This window comes from Acipenser ruthenus, chromosome 53 (assembly GCF_902713425.1).
Source record: "Acipenser ruthenus chromosome 53, fAciRut3.2 maternal haplotype, whole genome shotgun sequence".
NCBI classification, from domain to species: Eukaryota; Metazoa; Chordata; class Actinopteri; order Acipenseriformes; family Acipenseridae; genus Acipenser; species Acipenser ruthenus.
In genome coordinates, this window is record NC_081241.1 from 3596070 (window position 1) to 3611705 (window position 15636).

At 40.4% G+C, this 15636-nt stretch overlaps 1 protein-coding gene across 1 annotated transcript; it reads right to left on the reverse strand.

Moving 5' to 3' along the window:
* Positions 1 to 2743: 2743 nt before the first annotated feature.
* On the reverse strand, positions 2744 to 13338 carry LOC117965677 (modulator of macroautophagy TMEM150B-like). The gene is made up of 7 exons (XM_059016453.1): positions 13308 to 13338; positions 10427 to 10511; positions 9591 to 9650; positions 7588 to 7655; positions 5377 to 5504; positions 4894 to 5071; positions 2744 to 3614 (listed from the first exon to the last, which is right to left on the reverse strand). The coding sequence occupies exons 2-7, from the start codon at positions 10489 to 10491 to the stop codon at positions 3436 to 3438; spliced, it is 678 nt and encodes a 225-aa protein (XP_058872436.1). The 5' UTR covers positions 10492 to 10511; positions 13308 to 13338; the 3' UTR covers positions 2744 to 3435.
* Positions 13339 to 15636: the final 2298 nt, after the last annotated feature.

The following is a 15636-nucleotide window of genomic DNA, read 5'->3' on the forward strand; positions in this document are numbered from 1 at the left end:
ATATTGAAAAACAGAAACTGAATTAAAGAAGGGCCCTCACAGAGTAAAATACACGTGTACGATTTACAATGTACTCTTGACAAGGCCTAACTGTGAAGTAAGTCTGTGTATTAATGAATGGTGAAGTATAGCACAGTAAATACGTGTAAAGTAATCATGACCAGGCAGGTCAAAATCCCAGCATCAACAGAACTGAGAAAACAGACACATCACTTACAATTGCATATAAAGACTTTAATCTACTCCAGAATGCATTCAGACAAGGCAATGCTTTAGTGAAGACACTCTATATGACGACGGGGGGGAGGGGGGGGGAGGGGGAGGTGAGGTAAAGAGAGACATCCACACAGCATTCATTAGATAGTTATTAGAGTCACTCACACAGCGACTGTCTTCCCACAGCAATTACACCAAAAGGTATGTTACCAGCACTTGCTCAGTGTTATTTATAGTGGATTTTGTCAAGTGTATCAAACTACAAACTGTAACCCTTTATCAACCATGATTAGATCACTCATGTCATTTACCGGGAAATTGCCTGATTGTATTTATTAATGGCATAAGCTGACATTGACAGCACAGCCTTTTGAAGCGATAACACCCCTCAGAAAGTGGCGCAGTCCACCTTTGTGGAAAATGACTGCAGTTCCATGCAGGCCGCGGATCCTTCAAGTTGGGCCACACAGAGACAAGAGGTGACATCATTTTTCAGGTTACATTTTTTTATCCATAACAATAAAACACTTATGGTCAATTTTACAAATGTGAAAAGAAAGTTAATAAAATTCAATGCCATACAAACGTTTTGATTCCCAATGTTTTAGTCCAATCACTTGTCATTGAGTTTACTAAATTTCTAATAGTATTTCTAGCTTTTCTTTTTTGCAAATCCTGGTCATATTTATGGAAGTCATAATCTGTGTAAAATTGGGTTATATTGTTTCTAACCGTTAAAACTGAAAATATCAATTGCAAAAGATCATAAAAAAGGGCGATCCACATATCACACATTTAACAATAAAAAGCTTTGTATTTTTATTTAAAAAATGATTTTCAAGAGAGTGCATCTTTAAGATTCAGTAGCAGCAGCAGCGGCCCGCAAAATTTAAAAAAAAAACGTTCAAAGTATAATGTGTCATGACGAATAACGGTCTGTTCCAAATATGGTTCATCTTTTGTTGTGAATATATAAAATCCTTCCACAGCAGCACCACTGTTCAGCCGTTGTCCAGGGAAAAAAATCTACATATTTTTCTAAGTTATTTACAAATAAAAAATAGAAAAGTCTTAATTGCATAAGTATTCACCCCCTTTGCTGTGACACCCCTAAATAAGCTCTGGTGCAACCAATTGCCTTCAGAAGTCACATAATTAGTTGAATGGAGTCCACCTGTGTGCAATTAAAGTGTCATGTGATCTCAGATTAAATACACCTGTTTCTGGAAGGCCCCAGAGTTTGTTAGAGAGCATATCTAAACAAACAGCATCATGAAGACCAAGGTGCTATCAAAACAAGTCAGGGATAAAGTTCTGGAGAAGCACCAATCAGGGTTGGGTTATAAAAAAATATCCCAAACTTTGAACATCTCCCGGAGCACCGTTAAATCCATTATTAAAAAATGGAAAGAATATGGCACAACCGCGACTCTGCTTAGAGAAGGCCGTCCACCAAAACTCAGTGACCAGGTAAGGAGGGCATTAGTCAGAGAAGCAACCAAGAGGCCAATGGTACTCTGAAGGAGCTGGAGAGATCCACAGCTGAGATGGGAGAAACCATCCATGGGACAACTATAACCCGAACCACAAAGCTAGGCTTTATGGAAGAGTGGCGAGAAGAAAGCCATTGCTGAAAAAAAAACATATCAAATCCTGTTTGGATTTTGCCAAAAGGCATGTGGGAGACACAGCGAACATGTGGAAAAAGGTTCTCTGGTCTGATGAGACCAAAATTGAACTTTTTGGCATTAACGCAAAACGCTATGTGTGGCGCAAAGCCAACACTGCTCATCACCCTGAGAACACCATCCCCACGGTGAAGCATGGTGGTGACAGCATCATGTTATGGGGATGGTTTTCATCGGCAGGGACTGGGAAACTGGTCAGGATTGAGGGCAAGATGGATGGAGCCAAATACAGGGAAATTCTAGAGGAAAACCTGTTTCAGTCTGCAAGAGACGTGGGACTGGGGCGGAGGTTCACCTTCGAGCAGGACAATGACCCTGAACACACAGCCAAAGCTACACTGGAGTGGTTTTAAAACAAGAACCTGAATGTCTTAGAATGGCCCAGTCAAAGCCCAGACTTCAATCCGATTGAGAATCTGTGGCAAGACTTGAAAATCTTGACAGAACTTGAGCAATTTTTACTTTTGCAAAAGAAGAAACAGCATCCATAACAATAAAACACACAAAGTGCTAAATTATCATTTAAAAAAAAAATTGTAATAATTCAGTGAAACCTTTTCTTTTTCTATGGCGTGGTTAAAATGTTTGTCGTCAGACTGATTTTCTGTTAAAATATAAAGACTGGGATTTTGCCTACAACATGTAAAATTTTACAAGAGAAATATTGACACCTTTAACAGAACTACCATGTGGTATATTTGCAGGAATTAACTTTTTATCACATGTATCAAATCTCAAATGAGCAATTTTGCTAATCCTAAAGTTCCTACTTTTCTGCATTGATTCTGTGAGCAACATCTTTAAACACCATCATCTTTCAATATTCATCACATAATGTATTATTATTATTATTATTATTTGTTTATTTAGCAGACATCTTTATCCAAGGCGACTTACAGAGACCAGGGTGTGTGAACTATGCATCAGCTGCAGAGTCACTTACAATTACGTCTCACCCGAAAGACGGAGCACAAGGAGGTTAAGTGACTTGCTCAGGGTCACACAATGAGTCAGTGGCTGAGGTGGGATTTGAGCCGGGGACCTCCTGGTTACAAGCCCTTTCTTTAACCACTGGACCACACAGCCTCCATGTACAGCTCTGTTCAAACGTTTTGCATCTCCTAGAATTTTAGGATTGAGACAACTTTATAAAAAAAAAACTCCAAAAAAAAAAACTATATGAACATAATACATTTTTTTCAAAAGAAAAATTATATCACAAAAGTCTACTGGAAGCCATAACAGTAGTACAGTGTTTCAAGTTAGATTTCAAAATGTCATATTTGTGTCAGTTTTTCGTTGTAATTACATGGAAAATTACAAAGCAGTATGCAATTCAATATGTTAATGTAACATTATTCAGCAGGTTTCATTCAACTTCATGAAGCTAAATTAGTTAATTCTATAGGGTGATGCAAAACGTTTGGCCATAGCTGTGCTCTGAAGTGATATTGCTGCACTGTACTCTCTGTGAAAGCTGTGCCTGTGGGTCTGGAGGCGAGGCTCCTTGCATGTGTCTGAAGCGGCTCTCTCAGGACAGCTCCCTGCTCATGGGCGTGGTGGCCCTCTTGCGCAGGACATGGTAGGACTGGCAGTCCAAGTGCCGGAACTCCACGGAGAAGAGTCCGAAGAGCAGGAAGAAGGCCATGGCTGCTCCCCACTCACAGAGCGCAGCCTGCGTGCGGAATTTCAGGTTGTGCAGCACGGACACTGGAGGAGAGGTCAAGGGTCGTGACTGCGGTAACTGCACAACAAAGATTGTATTGAAACAGTTCACATTCCTGGACTTTGCTGGAGTGGTGCCCTGAAAAAACTATTTTCAGATTCACCATTTGATTTAATATTACTGGGAGGAACTGGACCAGGGGTCGCAAATGGAGATTAGATAAAGGGGCATTCAGAACAGAAAATAGGAGGCACTTTTTTACACAGAGAATTGTGAGGGTCTGAAACCAACTCCCCAATAATGTTGTTGAAGCTGACACCCTGGGATCCTTCAAGAAGCTGCTTGATGAGATTCTGGGATCAATAAGCTACTAACAACCAAAAAGCAAGATGGGCCGAATGGCCTCCTCTCGTTTGTAAACTTTCTTATGTTCTTATGTTTACTGGAAAAAATTCTAAAAAGATGGGAAAACACAATGATACACAAACTGTTCAGGAGGCCCAGGACTGTGTGCTTGTATTGGCTGTTTCCTTTCCTATATCTCAGTGCGGCTGCTGCTGTTTACTGGGCTGCAATGGCCGGGGTTTTCAATACAGTGAGTGCCCTGTTTCTCAAGCCGGTATGGGTAACTGATATTTACAAAAAAGAAAGCCCACTGTGTAAATAACTGCTTTCTCTGACCATGTTCTGCAACAAATAACATACAATGCAAGTGCGTTTCCACAGTGAGACTGATGAGACTGACACTGAATGATTGCTGTACCGGTCTTCACAGACGCCTGAGTGGAGATTATCCATGCTCAGAGACACAAAGAGGACGCTTCATTCTAATCTTTTTTTTTAAATATTACTCTGAGTGAGATATATAGAAATTTGAATTTTTTTTACATAAATTTCCATAGGTCTGTCTCAATCCCTGCGCCTGTGAGAGAAGTAATCCTGTATTAACCAAGCTTAAAATGAACTTGTGCTTCAGGTCTTTTCTACTTCAGAACAAGCTGCCATGTATTAAATCCTAAAATTATACTTTAATGGTAAAACTGTGTATGATTATTTCTATAATTGTGTGTGTGTGTGTGTGTGTGTGTGTGTGTGTGTGTCTGTATAGATATGGAGATGGGTGGATTAACCCATAAGTCAGTAAGCTGCTTCAATGGAAGCCAATTTGGTGACCTAAATTAAATCAGAATTTATGTCGCTGCATCACTATGCTCTATTATGGCTATGTTTGATTGAATTCAGGCCCTACTGTATCTCTGGCATGCTCAGCTGTAATGGCCGCAGTGGAAGTGCTTGTGACAGCAGGGCGCTGGTAAAGGATACTGATAATGATGAGGACGGTGCAGGTGCTGCACAGTGCAGTGCGGACAGGGAGGATCCAGCGGCCCCCATGGCAGGGCTTCACGGTGTAGGTGAGGTACACCTGCACCCAGAAGTACGCCACCCCGATGAAGAACGCCAGGAATGCCCCGAACAGATGAGCCCCCATCAGCACGGATTGCTGCAGAGCAGGGAACCAAGAGCAGAGGAACTAGGAGATTCAGGGCACCCTTACCACAGTCAACTTACACAGCAATCCTGCATGCACAGTTAAACTGTGCATTTACAATACCATGTTTTTTCATATGCTTTGCTATACCTCTCTGGGATTTACAATGCTTACCTATGCTTTGGCATGCTTTCACTGGGGCAACTTTCATTGGGGCAATTTCACACAATAATCTTCTCCAGCTACAGATTTTTTATTTTATTTCATTAGGTAACAAGCTAATCTTGTAGTTGAAATAAATATGTTAGTGTGTTTACCTGGAAGTTCCCCACAAAGGACGTCCCCAGAGAGCAGATGAGGCCGAGGACAAGGCTGGCTGTGTTTGTACGAGAGTGTTGCCCGGAATCCTTAATCTGCTGAAACCGCATCAGAGTGATCCACACCACTGCAGAGCGGACAGAGAGAGTGAGTGTGGAGACAGTGTGGCAAGGAGTGAGAGAAAGAGAGGGAGTGAGAGTGTGAGAGGAAGTGAGACAGAGGAGGAGAGTGAGTGAGAGAGTTAGTGTGAGAGGAAGTGAGAGAGGGGGAGTAAGAGAGTGTGAGAGGGAGTGAGAGGGGGGAGAGAGGGTGAGGGGGTGTAACATGTGTGTTTTGTCTTTCTTTTTTATTATTATTATTAGTACTGTTTTGTTTTAGTTTGTTTATTTATTGATTGGTTTGTTTACATTCCTGTCCCCTTTTGCACAGCTGCCGCTGGTCAGACTACTGGCTCCTTCATTGTGTTTCTGTTCCCCTTCATTGTGTTTCTGTTCCCCCGCCGTTCCCCTCCCCCACGCATGCCGTGGCTGTATCAGCATGAGAGGATCTCACATTTTCCACCTGCAGTCAATCTACTGATTATCTCCTTTTAAAAATGAGATGCAGAGAGCAAACTGGGAACAAGCTGTGTGTTGTAAAGTTGCTACAGGAGGCTGTGTGGTCCAGTGGTTAAAGAAAAAGGGCTTGTAACCAGGAGGTCCCCGGTTCAAATCCCACCTCAGCCACTGACTCATTGTGTGACCCTGAGCAAGTCACTTAACCTCCTTGTGCTCCGTCTTTCGGGTGAGACGTAGTTGTAAGTGACTCTGCAGCTGATGCATAGTTCACACACCCTAGTCTCTGATGGGAGACTACATTTGGGGGCTGATTCGTGAAAGTGATTTACAGTATAATCGTAAATCTCGAAAAACTACTCACTTCTAAATCTTTTGTAGTCATTTTTGTATTACTTTAGTATAGATACATGTTAATTTGGATTCATATGCTGTTTTTTTCTGACTTTATGTGAACGAAAAGACACAAATTCGCCCGTTTTCTCATTGGAAATAGGTAAATTTCAAAATATCACTGTCCTGGTCACAAAAGCAAAGTTTGTGGGGAATAATAGCCATTTTCTATACTTTTGAGGCATAAGCAATTAGGAAATAACACTTACTACCCAGGAACCAAAAAAAAAAAAAAAATTGTTACACGGTGTAATTTGTACCTAGCTATTATAGTTTTTCTCTTTTTTTTTTTGTAAAATTAACTACACTTAGTTACGTCAGGTTGTTTATAGGGGGCTTTTGTAGCTTAGTTTTACTGTAGTTCTTGTTTTAGATTAGGAACACTTAATTGTGTTTTTTTGTAATTTTGTAATTGATATTGCTTTATTTTGATTGTTGTGTTTATTTTATTATTTTTGGGGGTTTTATCTTAATTGGTTTTTGGAGTGTTTTGCTTTGTTTTGGTTTTCATCATTTTGCTCTATTGTATTATCAGTTGAAACTGACCTGCCTCTGCCCCCTCTCAGGGCTGTCTGGAATTGTGAAAGGGTTAAATTGTCTTTTGAATTTGTTAATATTTTATCTGCTGAACTTCTCCTGTCTACAGCTTTTCTTTTTTGTAATAAAAGATTTGTTGATTTTTAATTTTGCCTCACTGGTATTTGTGACAAGGGAAGGACTCATACTCAAAACACAAAATAAAAGAACCTGTGTGCTAAGCATAATATTCTTCTTCAATTATTTTTATATATATAAATTTGGGGATTTAATCCCAAATGGCGTAGCCAGCTACAACAAGCACTTTAAATTAATTACAATTACTGTTATTGTGTTACTGTTACAGTTAGTGTGAGAGGGGAGGGGTAGTGAGAGGGGGTGAGAGGGGGTGAGAGAGGGAGTGGGGGAGGGAGTGAGGGAGAGGGAATGAGAGAGAGTTAGTGTGAGTGAGGGGGAGTAACAGAGTTTGTGTGAGAAGGAGTGACAGAGAGGGAATGTGATAGGGAGTGAGAGAGGTGAGAGAGGGAGAGTGGCAAAAAAAGGTGCAGTGCCTAAAGAGTGCGAGAGGGAAAGTGCAGGGCAGTGAGGGAGTAAAGAAGAAAGGAGGGGTGAGGCCAGAGAGAATCACACCTCTGAGGTACAAGGCATGACAGTAATGTGAGTGATCCAGACTAGTGGCCTGCAATGAAGCGATGTAGCAGCTAGTGAACTCTGTTACAGACTCACCGAGCAGAGAGCCCAGGTTGAGGATCTGAGCGAAGACACAGCTCTGAGGAGGGTAGGAGCCACAAGTGCTGAAAACAGAGAGAGATGAGACTGAATTATCACTCACTCTGAATGTTTTTAATACATTTTTAATACATTTTACCATACCTCTCCAGGCTTTACAATGCTTACATATGCTTTACCATGATTCCACTGTGCTTTATTACACTTTACTATGGTAAACTTTTATAAGGTTTGTGCAATTGGTGACATCTAATAAAAAAGGTACTTTCACATTCATTTGTACATCCTGACCTCTGATATTTTTAATGAAAACCACATATTATTTTTAATGAAAACCACATATTAAGGGATAAGATGGGCTCCTTATTTATTTTAGGAGTGTTTTTTGAAAGATTGTTTTTGAAGAGTGTTCTTATAAACATTCTCTTTGGTTTAACTGTACTTAAAAACAAGAATTAACTAATATACACTCTCTAAAAAAGTTGGAAAAGTTTCATGAACTGCAAACTTGAATGGATTAATCAAAATGGGTTTCAAACAGTCCTTAAGGTTCTGTGAATAGGGCCCAATATATCACAAACAAACAGACAAGGGCACTTTAAATGCACATATTCTTAATTTAGCTATCTTGTATAATGTACAGTTGAGTTTACCAATATATTTTCTAGCATAATAAAATATTATATGACAGTTGTATTTTTGTGAATTTGAGAAAGCTTTAGAGTTCTATTGAACAAAACTTCAAGGACTGTTTTCTGAAGAGGGTTTATAAACATTACTGCAGGTTAAACAACGGTTTGAAAAATTACAACAGACTTCCACATCTCTTAGACATTTGAAAAGAAGTTTCATGAACTGCATCCTAAATTAATAAAAAAAATGAACTTTAACAAAACAAAACAGCTTAACAAAACATTCCTTAAAGTTAGACAGCTTTAACGGCTAGTTGTATCAGTACTCCTCTTAAAATGCTAACAAAAAAAGTTTTATTAAGTTTCATATTTAATTTTTTAACACTGACAGCAATCTGAGAAAAAAGCCTGTATCTTTACACACTCATAAATTATGTACAGCAATAAAAAAATGTTTTGATATGAATTACTTTTTTATGACTCCTTAACAAACGTGTTTGTCTGCTTGATTTGATCCAGCTATACCAGGCCCGAGAAGACGGATATTTGTAGAGCAATAAAGTCACTCCAGCGTGTGCAGTAAGAATTTCTTATCCAACACCCTGTCGTGGATTATTGCTTGCATAACAAATACTAGCATTACTACCGTTTACAAGACAGGAAATTCATTGCGAAAAAATGACAGTTAAATTAACTTGGTGCAGCTGAAATCCACAAAAGTCATGCCACACCACCCATAGGTTAGGATTTTAGCATAGCTGCTGAGATGTGATGGATGAGATAGCAATAACAGTGACAAGGGGTGCAGTGAAAATGGAAGAGATAACACAATTAGCATCATTTTTTTAAATAAGTTTTCGTGCCCAATTATTTTACCCCTGATGTTCACCCCAATTTAGAATGTCCAATAATTGTTTTTCCCCTCACCGCAGCAATTCCCCACACAGCTCAGGAGACCCGAAGATTCAGTGGGCATCCTCTGATCCCACAACCAAGCCAGCTTCCTCTTTTACACCCAGGAATTAGAAAGCGGGTGTCAGTGAGCTACCGGCCTCTGGCGGACAAAGGCCAGCCCTGCAGGTGTCCACCTGAGCTCACTGGTTGTCTGGCCGGTAGGGTCCGCTGTAGCACGTTGAGGAGAAACAGTCCCTGTCAGTTTTGCCTCCCTTACCCACGGGAGAGCCAGAGCCAGTGAAGACCGACCTACTTCGCACAGCCAGGACATGAACCTGTGCTCCCCTGACTCTATGACTCACCCTGCACATCACAGAGCCAGGGGAGACATTATAGTCATTTTAAACCCTCAGCAACAACACCTTTAACAAGGAAAAGTTCCACTAAACATTATTGTTTTTCATCTCGTCTCACCTGATATAAGGAAACTCCTGTGTGAGATTGACAGACCCGTTGGATACAGCCATCCCAAACCTGTGGAAGGAGGTCAGAGGAGTTAGGGTTCAGAGGGGTTAGAGTTCAGAGAGGTTAGAGATCATAGGGGTTAGAGGTCAGAAGGGTTAGAGTTCTGAGGGGTTAGGGTTCAGAGGGGTTAGACTTCAGAGGGGTTAGATTTCAGAGGGGTTAGGGTTCAGAGGGGTTAGAGTTTAGAGGGGTTAGGGTTCAGAGGGGTTAAAGTTCAGAGGTCTTGGTTGGATTTCTGCTCAGAGTTTAGGTCATGTCTATTACAAAGCAGATGAGGGTCTTCATTCTTCAAGAGTTACAAGGGATTTGGAAATACTATTTGGTGAACAGATCATTTTAAATAAATTATTATTAAATCTAATCATTATTCATTCCATTCAACTGCTAGCTTTAACTTCTACATGTTAGGAAGTTGGAAAGCGTTCCTTTGCTTATTTTTCTAATACAATCTCTGTTTCTTCTAGTTTCACATCAATAACACTGATGAAGACATTAGCCAAAACTTTGTCTGCTAGACTCAGTTTCTTCTAGTTTTACCTCAGTAACACATGAAGACATTAGTTAGAATGTCTGTCTACTTCACATGAGTTTAGAAAGAGGGATGCCATCAGACACCACAACAATAATCACACTGTGGGAGGTGGATGCAATGGGCATCTTCAGAATCGTCTGTCTGCTCTTTCAACGTCCAGTCCTACTGGAAATCAGGGGTGCAGATGTGTGGGAAGTGGGTTCTGCAGCATCATGTAAATAGACAAAGCTTGTTGAAAGACTGGAATACTTACACAGCCCAGAATCCAACAGTGCCCGTAAGCGCAAATACAATAGGAATCATTGCCCAGATCCACATCTTGGAAGCAGTGTGTTCCACTGAAACGAGAGGACCTAGATTAGCACTGTGGACTTGCCCTGGACTTAATGGGGTCTATTTTACTGATCCAAACAGCGGTGGATCGTAATAGCACTGCTTTTTTATTCATTTATTTTTAAAATCATTTTGAGTGCCCAATCATTTTAAAGATGGCTTTTAGAATTTGGAATGTCCAATTACACTCTATCACCGCAGCAACTCCCCACAACAGGTCAGGAGAACTGAAGGTCAGTGGTTGTCCTCTGATCCCACGACCAAGACAATTTTGTCTCTCTAACTACCCAAGCGCCAGAGCCAATGCAACGCTCAATATGGAATCCCCAGCAAAGACCAGCAGCTTCGCACAGCCAGGATCCAAACCTGAGCTCTCCTGACTGTACCACTCACCCCTGCACACCACCTGGCTGTGCCTTTACCAGGGGAGCCACTCGGAAGATCTCCACTTTTTAACTCTGTTGTAATAATAAAGGAAACAACCAGTACATTATCAGAAATATATATGAAGTATAGATGTTGGCCTTACTGTCTATCAGTAGCAACTATACGGTGTAAGATTAGTTATTTAATAGTCACTATTTATTCATAGTGTATTCCACACACACATTAGTGTTGTACACATGTAGTCTCAAACACATTCATATCGTACTCAGTTATTTTAAACCCAATTGCAGTGCTTCTGGTTATTATGGGTTATCTGAGTGGTTACCAGAATTCAAAGTATGTTAGGACTGAATGTTTAAACACACATCTTTAATTAAACAGCTGGCTCCACAGACCCTGGTTAGCACTGATCTTGGATATCTAAAGTTACTTAGGTAGCATGCTATGTAAAGAGGTGCAAGATTAATGCCTTTCCCTTGCAATTTGAATACCAAATCCTCCCTTTATTGATGTAAAACAAGCACACTATTCATTTAAATCCAAAGACCGAATGACCGGACGAATCACGCTGTTCTAAATTAACGCCACTAGGAAAGAAAATTTTGATTTAAAGAACGTCATTTTGAATTCAGATGTTTATTGTAGAGTCAAGCATACTTTATTTTGCATACATTGCACTTGTATATGAAAAGAATGCCCTCCTGCCTCTCTGACTGTGCCAGTCTTTATCAGTCTCTCTGTCAAGGTACTGTACTCAATAAATCTTTGACTAGGTTGTTTACCACTATCTTCATGTGTGAAATAAACAGCACTCCCTGTGATTCATGCAGTATTCTGTTTCTACAACAAGTCAAATGTATAGAAAATCACATCCATGTTTTAAACTAGAGGCCTGAATTCAGGACATTACTTTCTCATATCAGGCTCTGTATTTGCTTAGCAGAGCACTCACTCTGATCCTCATTGTAAGTCAAGTCCTCATGGAATGTATTAGCAGCAGCTACACTTACACTGTCACTGAGAGTGTAGATCTCTCACTCAGAATGTCAACGACAAAGCATTCCAAATGTTTAAACCACCACAAACACATTAAGTGTGTTGATATCTAGGTTTCGTCTGTTTTGTACTTGGATTACTTATAATACCAAGTGTTGCGTGGCTCCCTCTAATCAAGTTGAGAGTGTATTTTCTCTGCACTCTTGTAAGGAAAGGTTTTTTGAGGCTGTTATAAAGATCTTGCGCTATGTTTAGTGAAGTGTGGAGAGGGTGGCTGATAGGTGATGTCAGACCAGGAAGAAGACACTCAGGACTGAGGTATGAAAGCGCTGCTGCTCGCTTAGTAATACATAAAATAGTTCAACAAAACAAAACACTTAACAAAACAAAATGGCACGGTGGCCAAAACAGACAAACAACTAGACACGGAACACACAAGTATCACGCTGGTATAAATCCAGCATGAATAGCAATTGTAATTGTTATTTTACTTCACCTCCTGACTGGTTCCGCCTCTGTACACACCAACCCATTCAGCCAAAGCTGCTTGTTTTTATATCATGGCCGAGGCATTAGCTAGCTATCAATTACCTAGTTTATCCCTCGACCACATTTGGCACTGGTTTTCTCATATGCGTGGTCAACAGCCAGTTTGTCAAAAATCTCTCACTGTTGACCACACCTTCTCACGATTTTATCTGGATGGGGCATTTTAACCCCATAAAGGCTGTAAACAATAATAACAAAAACAATGTGTTTTTATACACTAAACTATACATTTTAAATAATAATAATAATAATAATAATAATAATAATAATAATAATAATAATAATAATACAAAATAACACAACAATTGTAAGTCGCCCTGGATAAGGGCGTCTGCTAAGAAATAAATAATAATACCTGTCACCCGAAGGTTAGGAGTAGTTCGCATCTGACATCGAAAACATGCAATATGCCTTTTTATAAACAGACAAATCCACTAAAATAGAAGTCTACAACGTGTGCTGGTAAAGCTCTCACTTTATGTTAAGCAGATAAAAATACCAATAAAATAATATTTTATATGTTTTGTATACATTTTTGCTAATTTTGCTATGTAATTGCTTACTTAGATAACTGCTATTTGCACTACACTGTATAAACATAACAGCAAAACGTAATCTCTAGCTGTTATCTAGAACTGTAACATACATGTAAAGCTGTTGTCTAGAAGTGTAACATACATGTAAAGCTGTTGTCTAGAACTGTAACATACATGTAAAGCTGTTGTCTAGAACTGTAATGCAAAGTTGTTGGTAAGTACTGGTTCAAACTAAAGAAAAAATAAACACAATCCCAAATAGATGAAGTTAAAAACACAATGTGTTGCGTGTCAATGAATTGAAAGCTTGTAATTATAAAAGGCTAGACTTACCCAGGAGTCTGTGTGTGTGTGTGTTTGAGAGAGGAAACCCAGACTGGGAGCAGAGGTTAGGCAACAGTAACGTTCTCTTTCTCAGTCCCTCCTTCCCTGTTCTTGCAGCCCTGACCGTATTCTCTGGAGGGTGCGCTGCAGCTGTGTGCAGTCAGTCCCCTCTCTCAACCGCTAGCTTTCCTTCTTCCTGCACTCATTATTCGGGTGACAATACATTCGTTAACTGGTGCTTAGATTCTCAAATTCTCAAACTGTCTAAGTTTTTTCAGAATAGAAAAAAAACACACAATAAAATGAAAAGAAATAAACTACTCAGACATTTCATTTAAGAGCTTATTATAATTATAATTGATGTTTTTTCATTACACAAACATGTGCCAATGGTAATGTGCAGATTCTAGCCTTACATGTATGTCCTTAATAGGTAAACCAACGCCAGCTAATCAGAATAATCTGTGTATTTTGTGTGCAGTGCACATACTGCTTTTTTTACATTTTCTTTTTTTGATATTCATTTCTGTGAAAACTTGTAACTTGTCAATGGCTTAGATTCATTTCAGAAGGACAGGGGTTTATAAAGAGGGAGATTTTGCCTATAAGGGATGGACAAAAATAACATGTTTACTGTAGCTGTCCCATTGTTTAATGTAAGTGCCATGTTTAAACAGCTCCTGCCTTCAGTACATTGTTTAGCATTATGAGATGTGATAATACTGTGAGGCCCTCACATTATAACAAGGATGCAAAGCGGGTACAATTCATTAGCATGTGCACAAGTGGGCATGCTAATGAATATTATTATTAGAAGTTATTACTGCCAATCTACCCTTTTGTGTTCAATTAAAGGTGAAACTACGTCCATAGTAAATATTTCATTTTGGACGTCACTTTTAGACAAAATTCCCATGATGAAGGGATGACCAACAGATTGTGATAAAAACATGTTCCCCCAAAACACTGAATATGAATCGATGCGCATCAGTGAGACCTCACTGGTGTGATTTGTAATCCCAATGCAATCCGATGACTCTGTCCCTCTATTTCAATAAATATGGTAGTTGCTCAAGCCCCACTATTGTGGACTTTGCCGTTTTTCCATCATGTTGTAGTGGTATAATTTACTGCTGTTTGCTCAATTACTCGGTCAGATAAGCAAAACTGTGTTTCTCTGTAGTTTGCGCTAAAGAGTGTGGAACATATTGAATTAATACAATAAAAGGAACACAGAGCTATGTACAGATAAGATAACAGACAGTGGGCCATTGCTAACGACTTAAACTTGGCAGCAATAAAAATGATTCAAGAATGAACAGCAGTGTGGAGTAGTGCTTAGGGCTCTGGACTCTTGACCGGAGGGTTGTGGGTTCAATCCCAGATGGGGGACACTGCTGCTGTACCCTTGAGCAAGGTACTTTACCTTGATTGCTCCAGTAAAAATCCAACTGTATAAATGGGTAATTGTATGTAAAAATAATGTGATATCTTGTAACAATTGTAAGTCACCCTGGATAAGGGTGTCTGCTAATAAATAAATGAATAAAAAAAAAATAATAATAATAATAGGGTGTGTTCAGTTTACCTAAGCACCTTTCACACTGGCGCTTCTACCCAGGGCCCGACTCTGGTTCTGGTTACCTGGGTCACAACAATCCCATGTAGTGTGAAACCTCAGGATGTGGGTCAGGCCGCTTTGACCCGGGTCGAGTGAGACAAAAAGCACGATGGCCGCTCACAAGCAAACGAAGTAACAAACAGCCACGTCTGCGTGAAGGTTTCACGTCTGTTGATTGAGACACACCATGTGCCAGATTACTGCAGGGATGGCGTGGAGCGATGAAGAAACATTTGATCTAATCAATATTCGGGCTGACGATTCAATCCAGAAAAGTTTGGATGAAAGCGTCCATAACAGCACATCTCCACTCTGGCACGCACTTGCCGATTCTTCCTGAGCAACATTCGAAGAATCCGACCCTTCCTCACCAACTACGCCACCCAGCTCCTGGTCCAGGTACTCTCCTGCCTAGACTACTGCAACTCCCTCCTGGCTGGCCTCCCTGCGTCTGCCACCCGTCCGCTCCAGCTCATGCAGAACTCCGCTGCCCGCCTGGTGTTCTCTCTGCCTCGCTTCTTCCACACAACTCCACTACTCTGCTCACTCCACTGGCTCCCGATCACCACTCGCATCCAGTTCAAAACTCTTGTACTAGCTTACAGATGCCTTGACCAGACTGCACCCAGCTACCTCCAGACCCTCATCTCTCCCTACACCCCCACTCGACCTCTCCGCTCCACCTGCACTAGAAGACTGGCTCTACCTCCTCTACGC

Coding starts and splice junctions, on each gene's coding strand:
- LOC117965677 (XM_059016453.1), bottom strand. CDS start 10,491: ATGTGGATCTGGGCAATGATTCCTATTGTATTTGCGCTTACGGGCACT. Junction 9,651..10,426: donor ACTGTTGGATTCTGGGCTGT/GTAAGTATTCCA, acceptor CTCCTTCCACAG/GTTTGGGATGGCTGTATCCA. Junction 5,505..7,587: donor CAACCTGGGCTCTCTGCTCG/GTGAGTCTGTAA, acceptor TCCGCTCTGCAG/TGGTGTGGATCACTCTGATG.